Source organism: Muntiacus reevesi, chromosome 7 (assembly GCF_963930625.1).
Source record: "Muntiacus reevesi chromosome 7, mMunRee1.1, whole genome shotgun sequence".
NCBI classification, from domain to species: Eukaryota; Metazoa; Chordata; class Mammalia; order Artiodactyla; family Cervidae; genus Muntiacus; species Muntiacus reevesi.
Genome location: NC_089255.1, coordinates 1712949 through 1728956, shown reverse-complemented (window position 1 = coordinate 1728956; position 16008 = coordinate 1712949). Strand labels below are relative to the sequence as shown.

The 16008-nt window shown below is 42.1% G+C and overlaps 1 protein-coding gene across 2 annotated transcripts; it reads left to right on the top strand.

Annotated features, from left to right (window-relative positions):
* On the top strand, positions 1-7740 carry SRP19 (signal recognition particle 19). Of its 2 annotated transcripts, XM_065941627.1 has the most exons (5): positions 1-160; positions 834-909; positions 2860-2931; positions 3019-3130; positions 7204-7740. In XM_065941627.1, exons 1-5 carry the CDS (start codon positions 120-122, stop codon positions 7335-7337), a joined length of 435 nt encoding a protein of 144 aa, XP_065797699.1. In that variant the 5' UTR covers positions 1-119; the 3' UTR covers positions 7338-7740. The 2 variants fall into 2 exon arrangements, with proteins under 2 accessions (XP_065797699.1, XP_065797700.1); XM_065941628.1 differs by lacking the exon at positions 834-909.
* Positions 7741-16008: the final 8268 nt, after the last annotated feature.

The window sequence follows — 16008 nt, the reverse complement described above, 5'->3', positions numbered from 1 at the left end:
CTTCCGCCGGAAACGGGGTGGTCTGGGAACTCTCAGAGAGGAACCCCGGCCGGCTTTTTTACCTGCTGGCCCTCCCCGGGTGCTCTCTGGGCGTGGACGCTGTCTGGACCCGGGTGAAGATGGCTTGCGCCGCGGCGCGGTCCCCGGCCGACCAGGACAGGTGAGTCCGGAAAGAGGAAGGGCCTTGGGGCAAGCCCGCCTGTTCTGCGCCTCCTTCCCAAATCCTAAGGAAAGCTCCTCAGAGGGAGCTAGGCCCTGGCCCTGTTCTCGGGCGTCCGTACCTCCCAGAGGCCCGGCTGCACTGGGGTGTTCGCAGGACCCTAGATTCCAACTTTACGTAGCTCGATGTTTACCTGTACTTGAGACGGAGGATATTTGGAGGTCCGTGGGTGACGGTAAGTAGTCACTAAGTGACAACTCTTCTTTCGGTCATTGGCGGGTGAGAGACCAGGGCCCGCCCTCAGAAGCTTTTGACAGGCTGTTGTATGTAAATGAACCGTTCCGGTATTGGTTTCTTTTCTTTTTTAAAAAAACCTTTGTCTAGCAAGTGATGTTTTTTTCATCTAAGGTAATAAGTTAAAGTTCGGTTTTTAAATAGAGGGGAGCATCACCGACTCGATGGACATGAGTTTGAGCGAGCTCCGAGAGTTGGTGATGGACAGGGAAGCCTGGCGTGCTGCGGCCCATGGGGTCGCAGAGTCGGACACGACTGAGCGACTGAACTGAACTGAATAATAGTATAGGTGCACCGGCAATCTTGATGATGGTGAAAGAATGAATAAATTTGGGGAAATATTGCTCTAATGATACCAGCTGGGCTTTTCCTGTGGCAGGTTCATTTGTATTTATCCTGCTTATTTAAATAACAAGAAGACCATCGCGGAGGGGCGGCGAATCCCCATAAGTAAGGTAAGCATGCTTTGCCGCGAGGGCCTGGGCAGTTTATCCTGTTAGGCCACAAAGACTTCTTTTACTCTGCTGCATTGTTTGAGGCCCAAGGAGAACGGGCAGCCAACGACTAGGCTGCTTTTTTAAGTGATTCTTCATGAGCCTTTCTTTGAAAGAGTTTGGGGGTGGGGTGTTGCAGGGTTTGCCCTTTTTTTTTTTAACCAATGTTATGACAATCTTCTTCTTAATAAAGGAAACCAAAATTATAGCACTGCACAATATCATGTCCGGAATGTTAGTTGAGTTTTTTATTTTAAACAAGGGTTGCAGAAAATTCAGATGTGTTGAGTTTTACAGTTTTAGGCCCCTTATCATCATCGTCATCCTTTTGACTTGAATTAAGTTACTCTAAAATTAACACTTTTTTTAAGTAGGTATTTATAGTCTTAAATGATTTCTCCCTTGTGCTGTTTCAATAGAAAAACCCAAGTTCTTAGTTGGCCTTGTGCTTAAGTTTAGAAAGAGCCAGAGCGAAGTGAAGGGATCTTTGTAGCTCTTTATTTTCACAATTAATGTTATATCCTATTTTTAAGGTTGATTTACATTTTGTAATCTAATGGATTTGAGGAACTCGGCCTGAAAAAAACACATTATTTTTGTGTTATTTCATATCTCCCATTTTGCTGCTTAAATATGTAAAGTCTGCTTCGCTGCTGCAGGGTAAAGGAGAAAATGCCAAAGCGCTGATTCAGAAAAATGCCCAACATCAAGCCTCTGACAGGGGCCTTCAGCAGCAGGCTCTCAGATAATTCGGAGAATGACTGAATTACTTTTAACTTTATTGATAGCTTACATACAGAAACATACATAAATCTTAAGTGTTTTTCTTGATTAATTTTCATGAAGTGAGTACACATGGTTAAACAAGTACTCAAATTAATAAAAAACAAAACATTCTAGCATCCTGAAAGATTCCTTTATGTCCCCCACCACCCCCCAGTGTCGCCTGCACGTATAGTCATAACAAAGGATGACCACTGTCCTGACTTCCAATACCATAGATTACTATTGCTTGTTTTTCTATTTTATTTAAATGGCATCACACACTGTGTGCTTTTATGTCAATGAATGTTAAGCTTCTGAGGTTTACCTGCACTTTTGAGTATAGTTTGTTAAATCTCATCCCTCGGTCGTAGGGTTTCCCAACAGCAGCACCGTTGAATTTTGAGCCAGATCGTTCATGGTTGTGAGCGCGGTCCTGTGCTGTCTGCGTCGTTTAGCAGCTTCCTTGGCATCTACCCACTGGAAGCCAGTACCCTGCCCCACACTAGTTGTGATGATCAAAAATGTGCCTCCAAGCACTGATAAGTGTCAGGGTGCAAGATTACCTTGCTGAAAACTACTGCTCTGTAGTATTGCATTGTGTGAGTGTACCACAGTCCATTTTACTATTGACAGATAGTTGGGCAGTTTCTAGTTTGAGGCCGTTATAAGTAGTGCTTCTTGAGATTGTCTATTTTGTATTTTTGGGGGGGTATAACCTTGCAGTGGAATTGCATGGCCATAAAGAATGCATTTATTTTACTTACCATAGATTCTGCCAAACAATTTTCTAAAGTTGTTGTATCTGTAATAGTTGTTTGACCAATATTCATTTAACACCTACTATGTTCCAAGCATTATGCCAGGTGAATATATTGGTGAACAAAGCAGTCCTTAACCTTGTGAAGGTTATGTTCTCATGGAAGGGAAATGGACACAAAAGTCTGAATATGTGAGTTCCAGGAATTTAAAAATTACAGTTGAAACAACTGTACCTATTTTGTTGTTGTTGTTTTGTGTTTTTTTTAAGGAAAGCAAGGGTCTTGGTATGTGTTTTATTCATAGTGTTTGAAATGATTTATACAACAGTGTAGCAGTATCCACATGAAGCTGAGCTATTTAGTGTTTTCATCTTTAATTAACTTTCAGGCTGTTGAAAATCCTACAGCTACAGAGATTCAAGATGTATGTGCAGCGGTTGGACTTAATGTGTTTCTTGAGGTATGATATAGTTCTTCATTCACTACCATACTCATTTCATTGATGTGATAACTTTCTTAAATCTTGTTTTTCTTTCTCTCTGTTAAGAAAAATAAGATGTACTCTAGAGAATGGAATCGTGATCTTCAGTACAGGGGCAGAGTCCGGGTCCAGCTCAAACAGGAAGATGGCAGCCTCTGTCTTGTACAGTTCCCATCACGTAAGCTTTTTTAATGAATGAATGAAGTTTGGGATAGGTTATTCCTCTACATTGCCAAAAATGTTCTAAAACTGACATTTTGACAAGTCAGAAACATAATTTGCATTCTGTGAATTAATTTAGAAAAAGGACTACTGCTGATGGAGAGAAACAGTGCTTTCAATTTCTTTTATGTTAAGGACATTTGAGAATTTAATGAAACCTAGTAATCATTTCTCCAAAAAAAAAAAAAATTCTTCCATGAACATTTTAGGAACCTATGGAAGTCCATTGTTGTTCCCAGGTTAAGAGTGAGAAATTATTAAATGGTCAGATATTATTGCTATTTCACATCTAGAAATGCTTGAGGTCTGTTACTAATTTCTAATACTGATAAATCTAAAAAACTGTACTGAGTGGAAAAAAAGCAAGAAGTATGCAGTGTGGTGCTACTAAGGTGTAAATTTAAATACAAAATATTACTATTTATTGATAGATGTGGATGCAGTGTTATTTATTGATATTATATATATGTGTGTGTATCAGTCCAATCACTCAGTCGTGGCTGACTCTTTGTGACCCCATGGACCACAGCACGCCAGGCCTCCCTGTCCATCACCAACTCCCAGAGTCTACCCAAACCCATCTCCATTGAGTTGGTGATGCCATCCAACCATCTCATCCTCTGTCGTCCCCTTCTCCTCCCGGCTTCAATCTTTCCCAGCATCAAGGTCTTTTAAAATGAGTCAGCTCTTCACATCAGGTGGCCAAAGTATTGGAGTTTCAGCTTCAGCATCAGTCCTTCCAATAAACACCCAGGACTGATCTCCTATTGGGTGGACTGGTTGGACCTCCTTGCAGTCTAAGAGACTCTCAAGAGTCTTCTCTAACACCATAGTTCAAAAGCATCAATCTTCGGTGCTCAGCTTTCTTTATACTCCAACTCTCACATCCATACATGACTACTGGAAAAATCATATCCTTGACTAGACAGACCTGTCTTAGCAAAGTAACGTCTCAGCTTTTTAATATGCTGTCTAGGTGGTCATAACTTTACTCCCAAGGAGTAAACGTCTTTTGATTTCATGGCTGCAGTCACCATTGGCAGTGATTTTGGAGCCCCCAAAAATAGTCTGCCACTGTTTCCACTGTTTCTCCATCTGTTTGCCGTAAAGTGATGGGACTGGATGCCATGATCTGTGTTTTCTGAGTGTTGAGCTTTAAGCAGTTTTTTCACTCTCCTCTTTCACTTTCATCAAGAGGCTCTTTAGTTCTTCTTCGCTTTCTGCCATAAGGGTGATATCATCTGCATATCTGGGGTTATTGATACTTTTCCCAGCAATCTTGATTCCAACTTGTGCTTCATCCAGCCCACTGTTTCTCATAATGTACTCTGCATATAAGTCAAATAAGTAAGGTATCAATATACAGCCTTGACTGTATATTGTATATACAGTATGTGTATATATATATATACTGTACTTCTTTTCCTATTTGGAACCAGTCTCTTGTTCCATGTCCAGTTCTAACTGTTGCTTCCTGACCTGCATATAGATTTCTCAAGAAGCAGGTCAGGTGGTCTGGTATTCCCATCTCTTGAAGAATTTTTCACAGTTTGTTGTGATCCACACAGTCAAAGGCTTTGGCATAGTCAATAAAGCACAAATAGATGTTTTTCTGGAACTCTCTTGCTTTTTCGATGATCCAAAGGATGTTGGCAATTTGATCTCTGGTTCCTCTACCTTTTCTAAATCCAGCTTGAACATCTGGAAATTCACGGTTCATGTATCGTTGAAGCCTGACTTGGAGAATTTTGAGCATTACTTTACTAGCGTGTGAGATGAGTGCAGTTGTGCAGTAGTTTGAGCATTCTTTGGCATAGCCTTTCTTAGGGATTGGAATGAAAAGGGACCTTTTCCAGTCCTGCAGCCACTGCTGAGAGTTTTCCAAATTTGCTAGCATACTGAGTGCAGCACTTTCACAGCATCATCTTTTAGGATTTGAAATAGCTTAACAGGAATTGCCTCACCTCCACTAGATTTGTTCCGAGTGATGCTTCCTAAGGCCCACCTGATTTCACATTCCAGGATGTCTGGCTGTAGGTGAGTGAGCACACATCGTGATTTTCTGCGTTTTGAAGATCTTTTTTGTACAGTTTTTCTGTGTATTCTTGCCACCTCTTCTTAATATCTTCTGCTTCTGTTAGGTCCATACCATTTCTGTCCTTTATTGAGCCCATCTTTGCAAGAAATGTTCCCTTGGTATCTCTGATTTTCTTGAAGAGATCTCTAGTCTTTCCCATTCAACTGTTTTCCTCTGTTTCTTTGCACTGATCACTGAGGAAGGCTTTCTTATCTCTCCTTGCTATTCTTTGAAACTCTGCATTCAAATGGGTATATCTTTCCTTTTCTCCTTTGCTTTTTGCTTCTCTTCTTTCCACAGCTATTTGTAAAGCCTCCTCAGACAGTCGTTGTGATTTTTTGCATTTCTTTTTCTTGGGGATGGTCTTGATCGCTGTCTCCTGTACAATGTCACAAACCTCTGTCCATAGTTCATCAGGCACTCGGTCTATCAGATCTAGTCCCTTAAACCTATTTCTCTCTTCCACTGTATAACCATTAGGGATTTGATTTAGGTCATACTTGAATGGTCTAGTGGTTTTCCCCACTTTCTTCAATTAAGTCTGAATTTGGCAATAAGAAGTTCATGATCTGAGCCACAGTCAACTCCCAGTCTCGTTTTTGCTGACTGTATAGAGCTTCTCCATCTTTGGATGCAAAGAATATAATCAGTCTAATTTCAGTGTTGACCATCTGCTGATGTCCATGTGTAGAGTCTTCTTTTGTGTGACTGGAAGAGGGAGTTTGCTGTGATCAGTGCGTTCTCTTGGCAAAACTCTATTAGCCTTTGCCCTGCTTCATTCTGTACTCCAAGGCCAAATTTGCCTGTTATTCCAGGTGTTTCTTGACTTCCTACTTTTGCATTCCAGTCCCCTGTAATGAAAAGGACATCTTTTTTGGGTGATAGTTCTAGAAGGTCTTGTAGGTCTTCATAGAACCGTTCAACTTCAGCTTCTTCAGCATTACTGGTTGGAGCATAGACTTGGATTACCGTGTTACTGAATGGTTTGCCTTGGAAACGAACAGAGATCATTCTGTCGTTTTTGAGATTGCATCCAGGTGCTGCATTTCGGACTCTCTTGTTGACTGTGATGACGACTTCATTTCTTCTAAGGGATTCTTACCCACAGTAGTGGATATAATGGTCATCTGAGTTAAATGCACCCATTCCAGTCCATTTTAGTTTGCTGATTCCTAAAATGTCGAAATTCACTCTTGCCATCTCCTGTTTGACCACTTCCAATTTGCCTTGATTCATGGACCTAACATTCCAGGTTCCTATGCAGTATTGCTCTTTACATATTGCATCAGACCTTGCTTCCATCACCCGTCACTTCCACAACTGGGTGTTGTGTTTGCTTTGACTCCGTGTGTGTGTGTATGTGTGTGTGTGTGTGTGTGTGTGTGTGTGAGTGTGTGTTTATATATATTGGAAGAAAACACCAAGTCTTAAGGTAGTGGTTACCCTAATGCAAGCAGGCAGTGAGGAGTGGTGCCAGGGGTGTGGTGGTCAGAGAAGACTATTGCATTATCTCTAGCATTTTATTCCTTAAAAAATCTTTTACAGCTTAATGACATTGAATATTTGTTAGAAGACTCAGAAGCCTTGTGCTTCCTAGCTTAAGATACAATTAACAGCCTGATTCCATTGCCAGCTTGTTATGTTTAGATGTTTCCTTTAGTCTTCAAGTCAATTACTAGGATCAAGGTAAAAATTTTTATTTCAAATAAAGTGTTTTAAATTTTTGTTTTGTTCATTTAAATTTAATTTCTGCATTGCTCTTAATAAATTTTCTCCTGGAAAGGTCCCCATTTTCTGCAAATCATTGTCTTCCTAGTTAAATAATTTTTTCTTTTTAAATTCTTATTTTCTTGATGTGGTGAGGACTTCATGAACTTTATGATTTTCAAGTATGATGACCTTTTACATCTTGTTTCTCAGTTTATATACTAAGCCAAACTTCTGGTTCCTAGGTAAGTCAGTAATGTTGTATGCTGCAGAAATGATACCTAAGCTGAAAACAAGGACACAGAAAACAGGAGGCGGTGACCAAAGCCTTCAGCAAGGAGAGGGGAGTAAGAAAGGGAAGGGAAAGAAGAAGAAGTGACCCGGCGTGGGGTCAAGGGCGTGACACTGCTGTGAGGGACGCGGATGGGCTTCTCATTGGTACCTGAGAGAGACAGAAGCTTTCTCTTTGCATCGTTTAACTGGGCTGTGAACATGTGTGCCTCCCAGCTTCAACATCAGAGTTGATAATGACATAAGTATACATCAGAAGTTTGCATCCAGCTCTCATGCTGTATAAAAGAAAATTTTTTTTTTGCCTCTTAATGCAGAGTTTTTGTGAAAGAAAGAAGCATATTCTTAAATGGACAGTGGGCGCTACCATAAATTACTTGAAATCCTATATCTGTTTGTCCTCTATGTAAACATGTTTCAAATAAATGAGTTTAATAAGATTTGAAAAACATTTTATCTTTTAAATTAGTGAAATAAAATTTCAGACTTGACATTTTGTAGCTTTTGCTTATGAACTAATTAATGCCAGTAGAGGAGATAAAGAGAATAAAATGGGGAGTGTGAACCTAAAACCGGAAAGTGGTTAAATCCTTTTGGAGGTCTATGAACAGGCAGTCTGTGGATCATATTCTTTTAATCAGTCATTGTCATTGAGGTGTTTCATCAATTACTAGTTTGTTGACATGTGGAAAGTTCTGAAATTTAAGTCTCAGATTTGCTTATTGTATAAATTGAAGTTCTAAAATTATCTATGCTTTAGCACCTTGAGATAAACTTTTTTAAAAGAAACTAAAGTGGATTGATAATTCTGACTTTATTCCAAAGCACTGTTCTAAAAGTGGTGACTTTGTGTAGAATTTAAGAGACTCCTTCTCCAGCCTTAAGTTTTTGTCTACTGAGCATCTCCTGGGGCCTTCTCTGACTTGGTGTGCTTCTGAAAGAGCTGTCAGTCACAGGATTGCACCCTGACCACAGGATGTGACCAAGGCCAGGCCAGTGGAGTGTTTCTCTCGATTTTATATCTGGAGTAGAAACACAAGTACAGATGGTGATAGGAGGTAAGATTTGATTCATATCTTCCTGAGGCCTAGTGCAGGTCTTCTGTGAATCCTGAGTGAATTCATAGCCTTCTTTAAATCCCAATTCCTTTTTTATTGCTAGAGAGCAAACAATTCCGAGTGATTACAGAGTAAACAAAGCCAGAATTTCAGAACTTTAAGAGATTACACACCCAGGCTATATGAGATGATCCATCGGTGTGTAGGGGGAAGTATCAGAATTGCTACTTAGGTTTTCTCTCTAACATTTTCTGTTGTTACTATGTCTTATAGTGAACATAATTGTATAGTAGTTTATATATCAGACTTACAAATAATTACAGGGGTGCAAAACATGATTCAGAAAAGCCCTCTTTGGGAAAATGTATCACTTAGGAATATGGCTGTATAACAGAAAAGAATGAGGGACTTAAACAGGAATTAAGTTTTCAAATAACATGAAGCTCAGAGGTTATTGTAGGTGTTGATTGAGTTGCTCAGTGATGCCCTCATACCTCTGTACCCCACTCTCTGTGGCGTGTTTCCAACATCCTTACAGTGGTCACAAACGTGTGAAAGCACTGGTGACGGGCCCGACACCACATCAGAGCTCCACATCTGTCCCCCTTGACGTCACCGTGTGAAGTGCAGAGAGCTTCAGATTGGTCAAGCGTTCATCAGACAGCTTAGGATTGTCGTCATCCACATTTTGCTGGGTCAGGTTTCTGTTCCAACATTGCGTATATTATAAACAGACCTTTATTCTGTAAAATTTTCAAGAAAGAAGCATCACAGAACTTTGAGTGACGAATTTTTCAGTGAATCTTAGGTAGATGTTTTCTCTGGCTGACTGACATATATATTAATACTGTGTCTCAGAAGATGATAGTTCTTCAGAATATAATTCTGATTCAGATGATGTAAATGATGATGTCAGACCAACAAAAAGACAAAAATCCTTAGTGATTGATTCTGCAATGGGAAGTGAAAATGAAATGGTGCTGGAGAATGCTCCTTTGCTTCCAAAGAAGAGTATATTGAATATAGTGTTTCACGAAAATGACTTTACAGGTGTATTAGGTATAATTGTTGAATGTAATAACCAACAAAGTGTTAGAGAAATAACTTTTTGGCCAGCCACAGTAAAAATTGCCAGCCACAGGTGTTCAGTCACTCTGTGTCTGACTCTTTGCAACCCTGTGGACTGCACCAGGCTTCCCTGTCCATCACCAACTCCCGGAGTTTACTTAGACTCATCTCCATTGATTTGGTGATGCCTTCCAATCCAATCATCTCATCCTCTGTTGTCCCCTTCTCCCACCTTCAATCTTTCCCAGAATCAGGGTCTTTTCCAATGAGTCAATTCTTCGCATCAGGTGGCCAAAGTATTGGAGTTTCAGCTTCAGCATCAGTCTTTCCAGTGAGTATTCAGGACTGATTTCCTTTAGGATGGACTGGTTGGATCTCCTTGCAGTCCAAGGGACTCTCAAGAGTCTTCTCCAACACCACAGTTCAAAAGCATCAATTCTTGAGCGCTCAGCTTTCTTCATAGTCCAGCTCTCACATCCATACGTGACCACTGGAAAAACCATAGCTTTGACTAGATGGACCTTTGTCGGCAAAGTAATGTCCCTGCTTTTTAATATGCTATATAGGTTGATCATAGCTTTTCTTCCAAGGAGTGTCTTAATTGCATGGCTGCAGTCGCCATCTGCAGTGACTTTGGAGCCCCCCAAAATAGTCTGTTACTGTTTCCACTGTTTCCCCATCTATTTGCCATGAAGTGATGGGACCGGATGTCATGATCTAAGTTTTCTGAATATTGAATTTTAATTGTTAAAAATAACTATTTTTGGTCAATCACAATAAAAACTGCAGGCCACAGGTGTTAGTCTCTGGAAAAATTTCCTGAACAGCGTATTGAAAGGCAGGGATTTCTCAAAACCTGTCTTGGCCAACTTTCACTTGTTTCATTGTCAAGAACTCTGGCACAAAGTGAAATACAACCTTCTCAGTCCTGATAGAGTGGCAGCCAAGGAAATGAGTAGTTAAGAGTGAATACTGGGCAGTCAATGTAAAAGATTTGTCACAGAAAGATGCCTAGAATCTAAAATTGTTTTAGAGATAGGGCAATAGGATTGTCAGAAAAGGTTTCACGACAATTGCTTACATGTTGCTGTTTGTTCATGTTGCAGTCAGTGAATAATTATCTTTACTTCTTTGCCAGCCAAGTGAAAAGCGGAGTCAGTGAATTATGGTCACCTTCTTTGCCCATTTTTTAAGGACTTTATTATTATCAGTTTTATACTTGTACATAATTGAAAGAGCTAGCCAGTTTTAATAGTTTGCATTTAGGCATTAACTTCCATCTCTAGAGGAGGAGGATTTTTTTTTTCCTTTCTTTACTCCCAAGACATGCATGCATCTTTCCCATCTTCCCTCCTACCACTGTATTTCATCATTGTAATCACATCTTACCTGACTCCTGAAAAACTTGTATCCAGGTCAAGAAGCAACAGTTAGAACCAGACCCGGAATAATGGACTGGTTCATAATTAGAAAAGGAGTACATCAAGGCTGTATAGTGTCACCCTGCTTATTTAACTTACATGCAGAGTATACCATGCAAAATGGTGGGCTGGATGAACAAGCTGGATTAAGAGTGCTGGCAGAAATAGCAATAATTTCAGATATGCAGATGACACCACCCTAATGGCAGAGATCAGAATAACTAAAGAGCCTCTTGATGAAGGTGAAAGAGGAAAGTGAAAAAAACTGGCTTAAAACTCAACATTCAAAAAGCGAAGATCATGACATCTAGCCTCATCACTTCATGTCAAATAGTGAGAGACTTTATTTTCTTGGGCTCCAAAATCATTGCAAATGGTGACTGCAGCCATGAAATCAAAAGATGCTTGCTCCTTGGAAGAAAATCTATGACAAACCTAGAAAGCAAAGACATCACTTTGCCAACAAAGGTCCGTCTAGTCAAAGCTATGGTTTTTCCAGTAGTCACGTATGGATATGAAAGCTGGACCATAAAGAAAGCTGAACACTGAAGAATTGATACTTCTGAACTGTGGTGCTGGAGTCAGTACTACAGTCCTAAAGGAAATCAACCCTGAATATTCATTGGAAGGACTGATGCTGAAGCTGAAGTTCCAATACTTTGGCCACCTGATGCAAAGAGCCGACTCGTTGGAAAAGACCCTGATGCTGGGAAAGATTGAAGGCAGGAGGAAAAGATGGTGACAGAAGACGAGTTGGTTGGATGGCATCACTGACTCAATGAGTTTGAGGAAACTCTGGGAGATAGTGAAGGACAGGGAAGCCTGGAGTGCTGCAGTCCATGGGGTCACAAAGAGTCGGACACAACTTAGCAACTGAACAACAACAATTTAAAGTTTATGTTGTTCTCTATTTCATTCATAGCTGAATCATGCACTACCTTTGCTGCTCAATAGTGTGATTGGGGTGCAGTGGGACTGGACTCCCCAGGGAGCTTGTGAAAATTTCACACTCTCTGGCCCCAACCTGGAATTCAGATGCGTTTTGAAGATTTAGCTGATCTCCAGAAACACTCTGGAATATGCTGTGGTTACTTTTGTTTTCCTTGGAGCTAATTTTCTTTCATTTGCTTAGTTGTATGAATATTTGATGAATTATCAGTTGTCAAAATGTCCTTTCAAAAAACTTGTCCGTTATCAGGCAGGTGTGTTCTCTAAGGTTGATCTGCTTCCCCAGAGAGAAGTCTGACAAGCTCCCAGGAGGATAAAGATCTGGGAGCCTAGTGGCAGACGGCAGGGTGGGCAAATGGGTCTCGGCATTGGTCACTCAGTCATGCTTTAAATGCAACTTTCCTCCCTTAACTCTGCCCGTGCCCCCTCTCCAAGGATCCCCCACTCTTTCCAGAGGATAAACCTCTGGTCTGCATGGTTGTGAATAAGGTAGTTCTTCATTAAATCCTCTTTTTTTAGTTCCCTCCCAAAATTAAGATACTGTTTGCAGTTATTTTGATATTGCGGGTAACGATAATGAAATTTCTATACCCAAAGAGAGACTAGGTGGAGTAGGCAGAATATGCTGTTCTGATCATCATCCATCCTCACACACACACAAAAAAAAACAGTAAATATGTTGCTTTCATGGCAAAAAGCTTTGCATGTGAGATTAAGAATCTTGAGCTGGAGAGAGTATCCTGGGTTATCCAAGTGGGCCCAGTGTAATCACAAACAAGCTTATAAAAGGGAAGCAGGGGTCAGTGTACTAGTGGGCCACAAACGGGGGTACAGGCAGAGTGTGGAAGCTGAAAGCAGCAAGAAAATGGATTCTCCTGTATCTCCAGAAATAATGCAGCCCTGCCCACCTCTTTCAGATGTCTGACCTTCAGAAGTATATAAGCTAATACATTTGTGCTGGTTTAAGCCACTAATAATGTGTGGTAATATGTTACTGCAATAACAGGAAACTAACACACTAGCTGAACTAATTAGCTAAGACAAACTCTCCAGACCTTAGGATTCTTGACCTTAGCAGTAGTCTCTAATAGTAGCTGTCATTGAAAAATTAGTCAACTTAAGAAAAATTTGAAGATTTTATTCGAGCCAAATTTGAAGATTATAGCCTGGGAAGAGCACCTCAGAAAGCTCAGAGAGTTGTTCTGCCCATTAAGACAATTTATATGTTTTTTGAGATAGAGGGCAGTACGTTAAATGATGTATTCATATTTGAGTTTTCATAATCCAGATGTAATCTGGTGGGTCATCATGGTGGGCCATGTGACTTTTTACAAGCTCAAATAGGAATGTTGTCTTTTAAAGAGTTGTCTTCATGCTGAGAGAATGTTGATGGTTATGGTGGAGCAGGTATTCCTGCTGACGGGGGAGATTTGGGTCAATGCATAATGTGGATATACAATGCACAGTTGGGGGAGTGCAAGTTGGTCAGTCATGTCCAACTCTTTGCGACCCCATAGACTATGCTGCTGCTCCTGCTGCTGCTAAGTCACTTCAGTCGTGTCCGACTATGTGTGACCCCATAGATGGCAGCCCACCAGGCTCCGCCATCCCTGGGATTCTCCAGGCAAGAACACTGGAGTGGGTTGCCTTTCCTTCTCCAATGCGTGAAAGTGAAGTCACTCAGTCGTGTGTGGTTGTGTGTGTGTGTGTGTGTGTGTGTGTGTGTGTGTGTGTGTGTGAGTGCCTGGGTACGCCCACATCTGTCCTTCTCAATGGCTGCTGTGGGCCTGTCCTCGGGGACCCTGGGAGCAGGCCGTCCTGGGTCAGGTCGTCGGTGGCTGAGCAGAGCGAGTCAACGGTTCCCCATCTCTTCCCTCCCAGCCCCTACACCCCGGCCCGGCCCGTTTCTCTTACCGATGATGGCCTCAAGCCCCAGCAGGTGTGCAGCTGCCCCTCCCAAAAGTGTGACCCCAAGGAAACCAGAGGCCTCAGCTTCCCTTTCCTTGGGGAAGTCCATGCAGCGGGTCTGAGTTGTGATCTACCTGCTGCCGCTTGTGAAAGCCAAGGAGGACGCTTCTCCGGGAAGGTCACAGCCCCAGGCTGGCTGCCTCTCTCCATGTCCCACTCCCTGGAGTCCACTGGGCCCATCAACACATGTCCTGTGCGGCCGTGCGAAGGGTCCACCCTTCCCTGACCAGGGGCTGCTGCTCCCCGGGCCGAGAGCTCTGGGCTGAGCCTGCCTGTGCCAAGGATTTGTGCTGTGACCTTGGGCAAATCATTCCGAGAGTCGCTGGGCACTCACAACCAGAGAACTCAAGGGCGGGCTCAATGCCCTACCCCTGAGATACAGCCTGTCCTTCTATGAAGTCCACCCAGATGAGCCTCCCCTTGGCATCCAGGCGATCGGCGGGGGTCCTCTTCCCAGGCTGGACGAGGCTGCCAGCTGTTCCACGCCTGCCCAAAGGCCTGATCCACACCCCACCCCGTGTTCACTGCCCACCCCCAGCACTGAGCCAGCCAGGGGCGAGTACGCTGCAGCCCCAGAGGTGAGAAAACGTTCACCTGCTTCTCTCGTCTGAGCCCCCAGTCCCTGATGGCAGGGGACCCTGCCACCTCTTCGGTACCCTGTGGACTGCAGCCCACCAGGCTCCTCCGTCCATGGGGTTTTCAAGGCAAGAGTACTGCAGTGGGTTGCCATTGCCTTCTCCGCATGAACTATGCAGTCCATGGAATTCTCCAGGCCAGTATACTGGAGTGCCTTTCCCTTCTCCAGGGCATCTTTCCAACCCAGGGATTAAACCCAGGTCTCCCACATTGCAGGCAGATTCTTTACCAGCTGAGCCACAGGGAAAGCCCAAGAATACTGGAGTGGGTAGCCTATCCCTTCTCCAGCAGATCTTTCCAACCCAAGAATCGAACCGGGGTCTCCTGCATTGCTGGTGGATTCTTTACCATCTGAGCTATCACGGAAGCTCAAGTTGGAGGGAGAGGGAAGGCCAAAGGGCAAAGAAGAATTTTTATGTTTAAATTTTTCTTGCCAAAACATGAATTCCATTTCACATTCTTAATCTTGGTTATACATTGGAAGAGTTTTAAAATACTGGCACCCGGGTATATAGTGGATGATTAAAATTTCTGGTAGTGGAGGCAGACACTGGTATTTTCTGAAAGCTGCTCAGATGATGGTCATGGACAGCCAGGCTTGAAAACCTCTATACTAAGTGTAAAGAAACCATTAACCTAACCGATTTCTTGTCAAAGTGTGGTTTCTGTATCATTAGCATCACCTGGGATCTTGTTCCAAATACAAATGTTTCAGCCCCACCCCAGACTTCCTGAATCAGGGATGAGACCAGCAATCTTTTACCAATTCCTGCCCTCCTCAAAGAAATCCTGATGCACACTAACATTTGAGAACCTCTGATCTGACCAAGAACCTCTTTATTGCTCTTAATTCTCTGAGGCGTGTGTGTTACATATTTTATAAGCTAATACTGTAGTAAGCAGCCGAAAAACTTAAAGTCATCCTCAGATATATTTACTTTCTCCTGCTGTATCATACAGAACTAATATTTGGTTAAGGATGTGAATTGTATCTATTACTCTATAAAACACCATGATTCTAGACATACAGACATGTAAAGGCAGATGTAGGAGAGGATGCTGACCGAAGTACACTCTCCAAAAGTAGGTATTTTCAATAAAATCCCCAGTTCTTCTTTTCTTAAGTCTAAAAATATAGAGTGATTTTGAGGCATCTGTGTTTACTATATTAAAATATATGAAATAACAGCACCCACCAGCAGCTGTGTGAGATTGTGTGTAATGCATTATGCCGGCATTAGAGCTGACTCCCTCTCAGCCAACTGTTGGGGATAAGTTTGCAGCATCCAGGTATTCAATCAACCGCAGATTGTGTAGTACTGCAGTACGTGCTTATTGAAAAAAGTCTGTAAGTGAGCCCATGCAGTTCAAACCTGTGTTATTCAAAGGTCAAGAAGAGTTTAGGTTTCCTCTCCATTTATTGCTAATGATTAGTAGAAACTTCTTGACTGTTTTTTTTTTTTCTGGCTTTTAAAAATCTGTTTATTTTTTTAATTGAAGTATAACTGCTTCACAATGTCGTGTCAGTCTCTGCTCTACAGCAGTACAACAACAAGAATAGGCCACGTGTAAACACATACCCCTCGCTTGTTTGCAGGGAAAGTCTTTGCTCTGACAGGCAGTTACCACCATGGCCAGGAGAGAAACAGGCTCAATCAAC

What these genes read in the sequence shown, in the direction of transcription:
- SRP19 (XM_065941627.1), top strand. Translation starts at nt 120, where the DNA reads ATGGCTTGCGCCGCGGCGCGGTCCCCGGCCGACCAGGACAG. An exon ending in GGCGAATCCCCATAAGTAAG is followed by an intron (nt 910 to 2,859) that starts GTAAGCATGCTT and finishes ATTAACTTTCAG; the next exon opens with GCTGTTGAAAATCCTACAGC. An exon ending in TCTTGTACAGTTCCCATCAC is followed by an intron (nt 3,131 to 7,203) that starts GTAAGCTTTTTT and finishes TCTGGTTCCTAG; the next exon opens with GTAAGTCAGTAATGTTGTAT.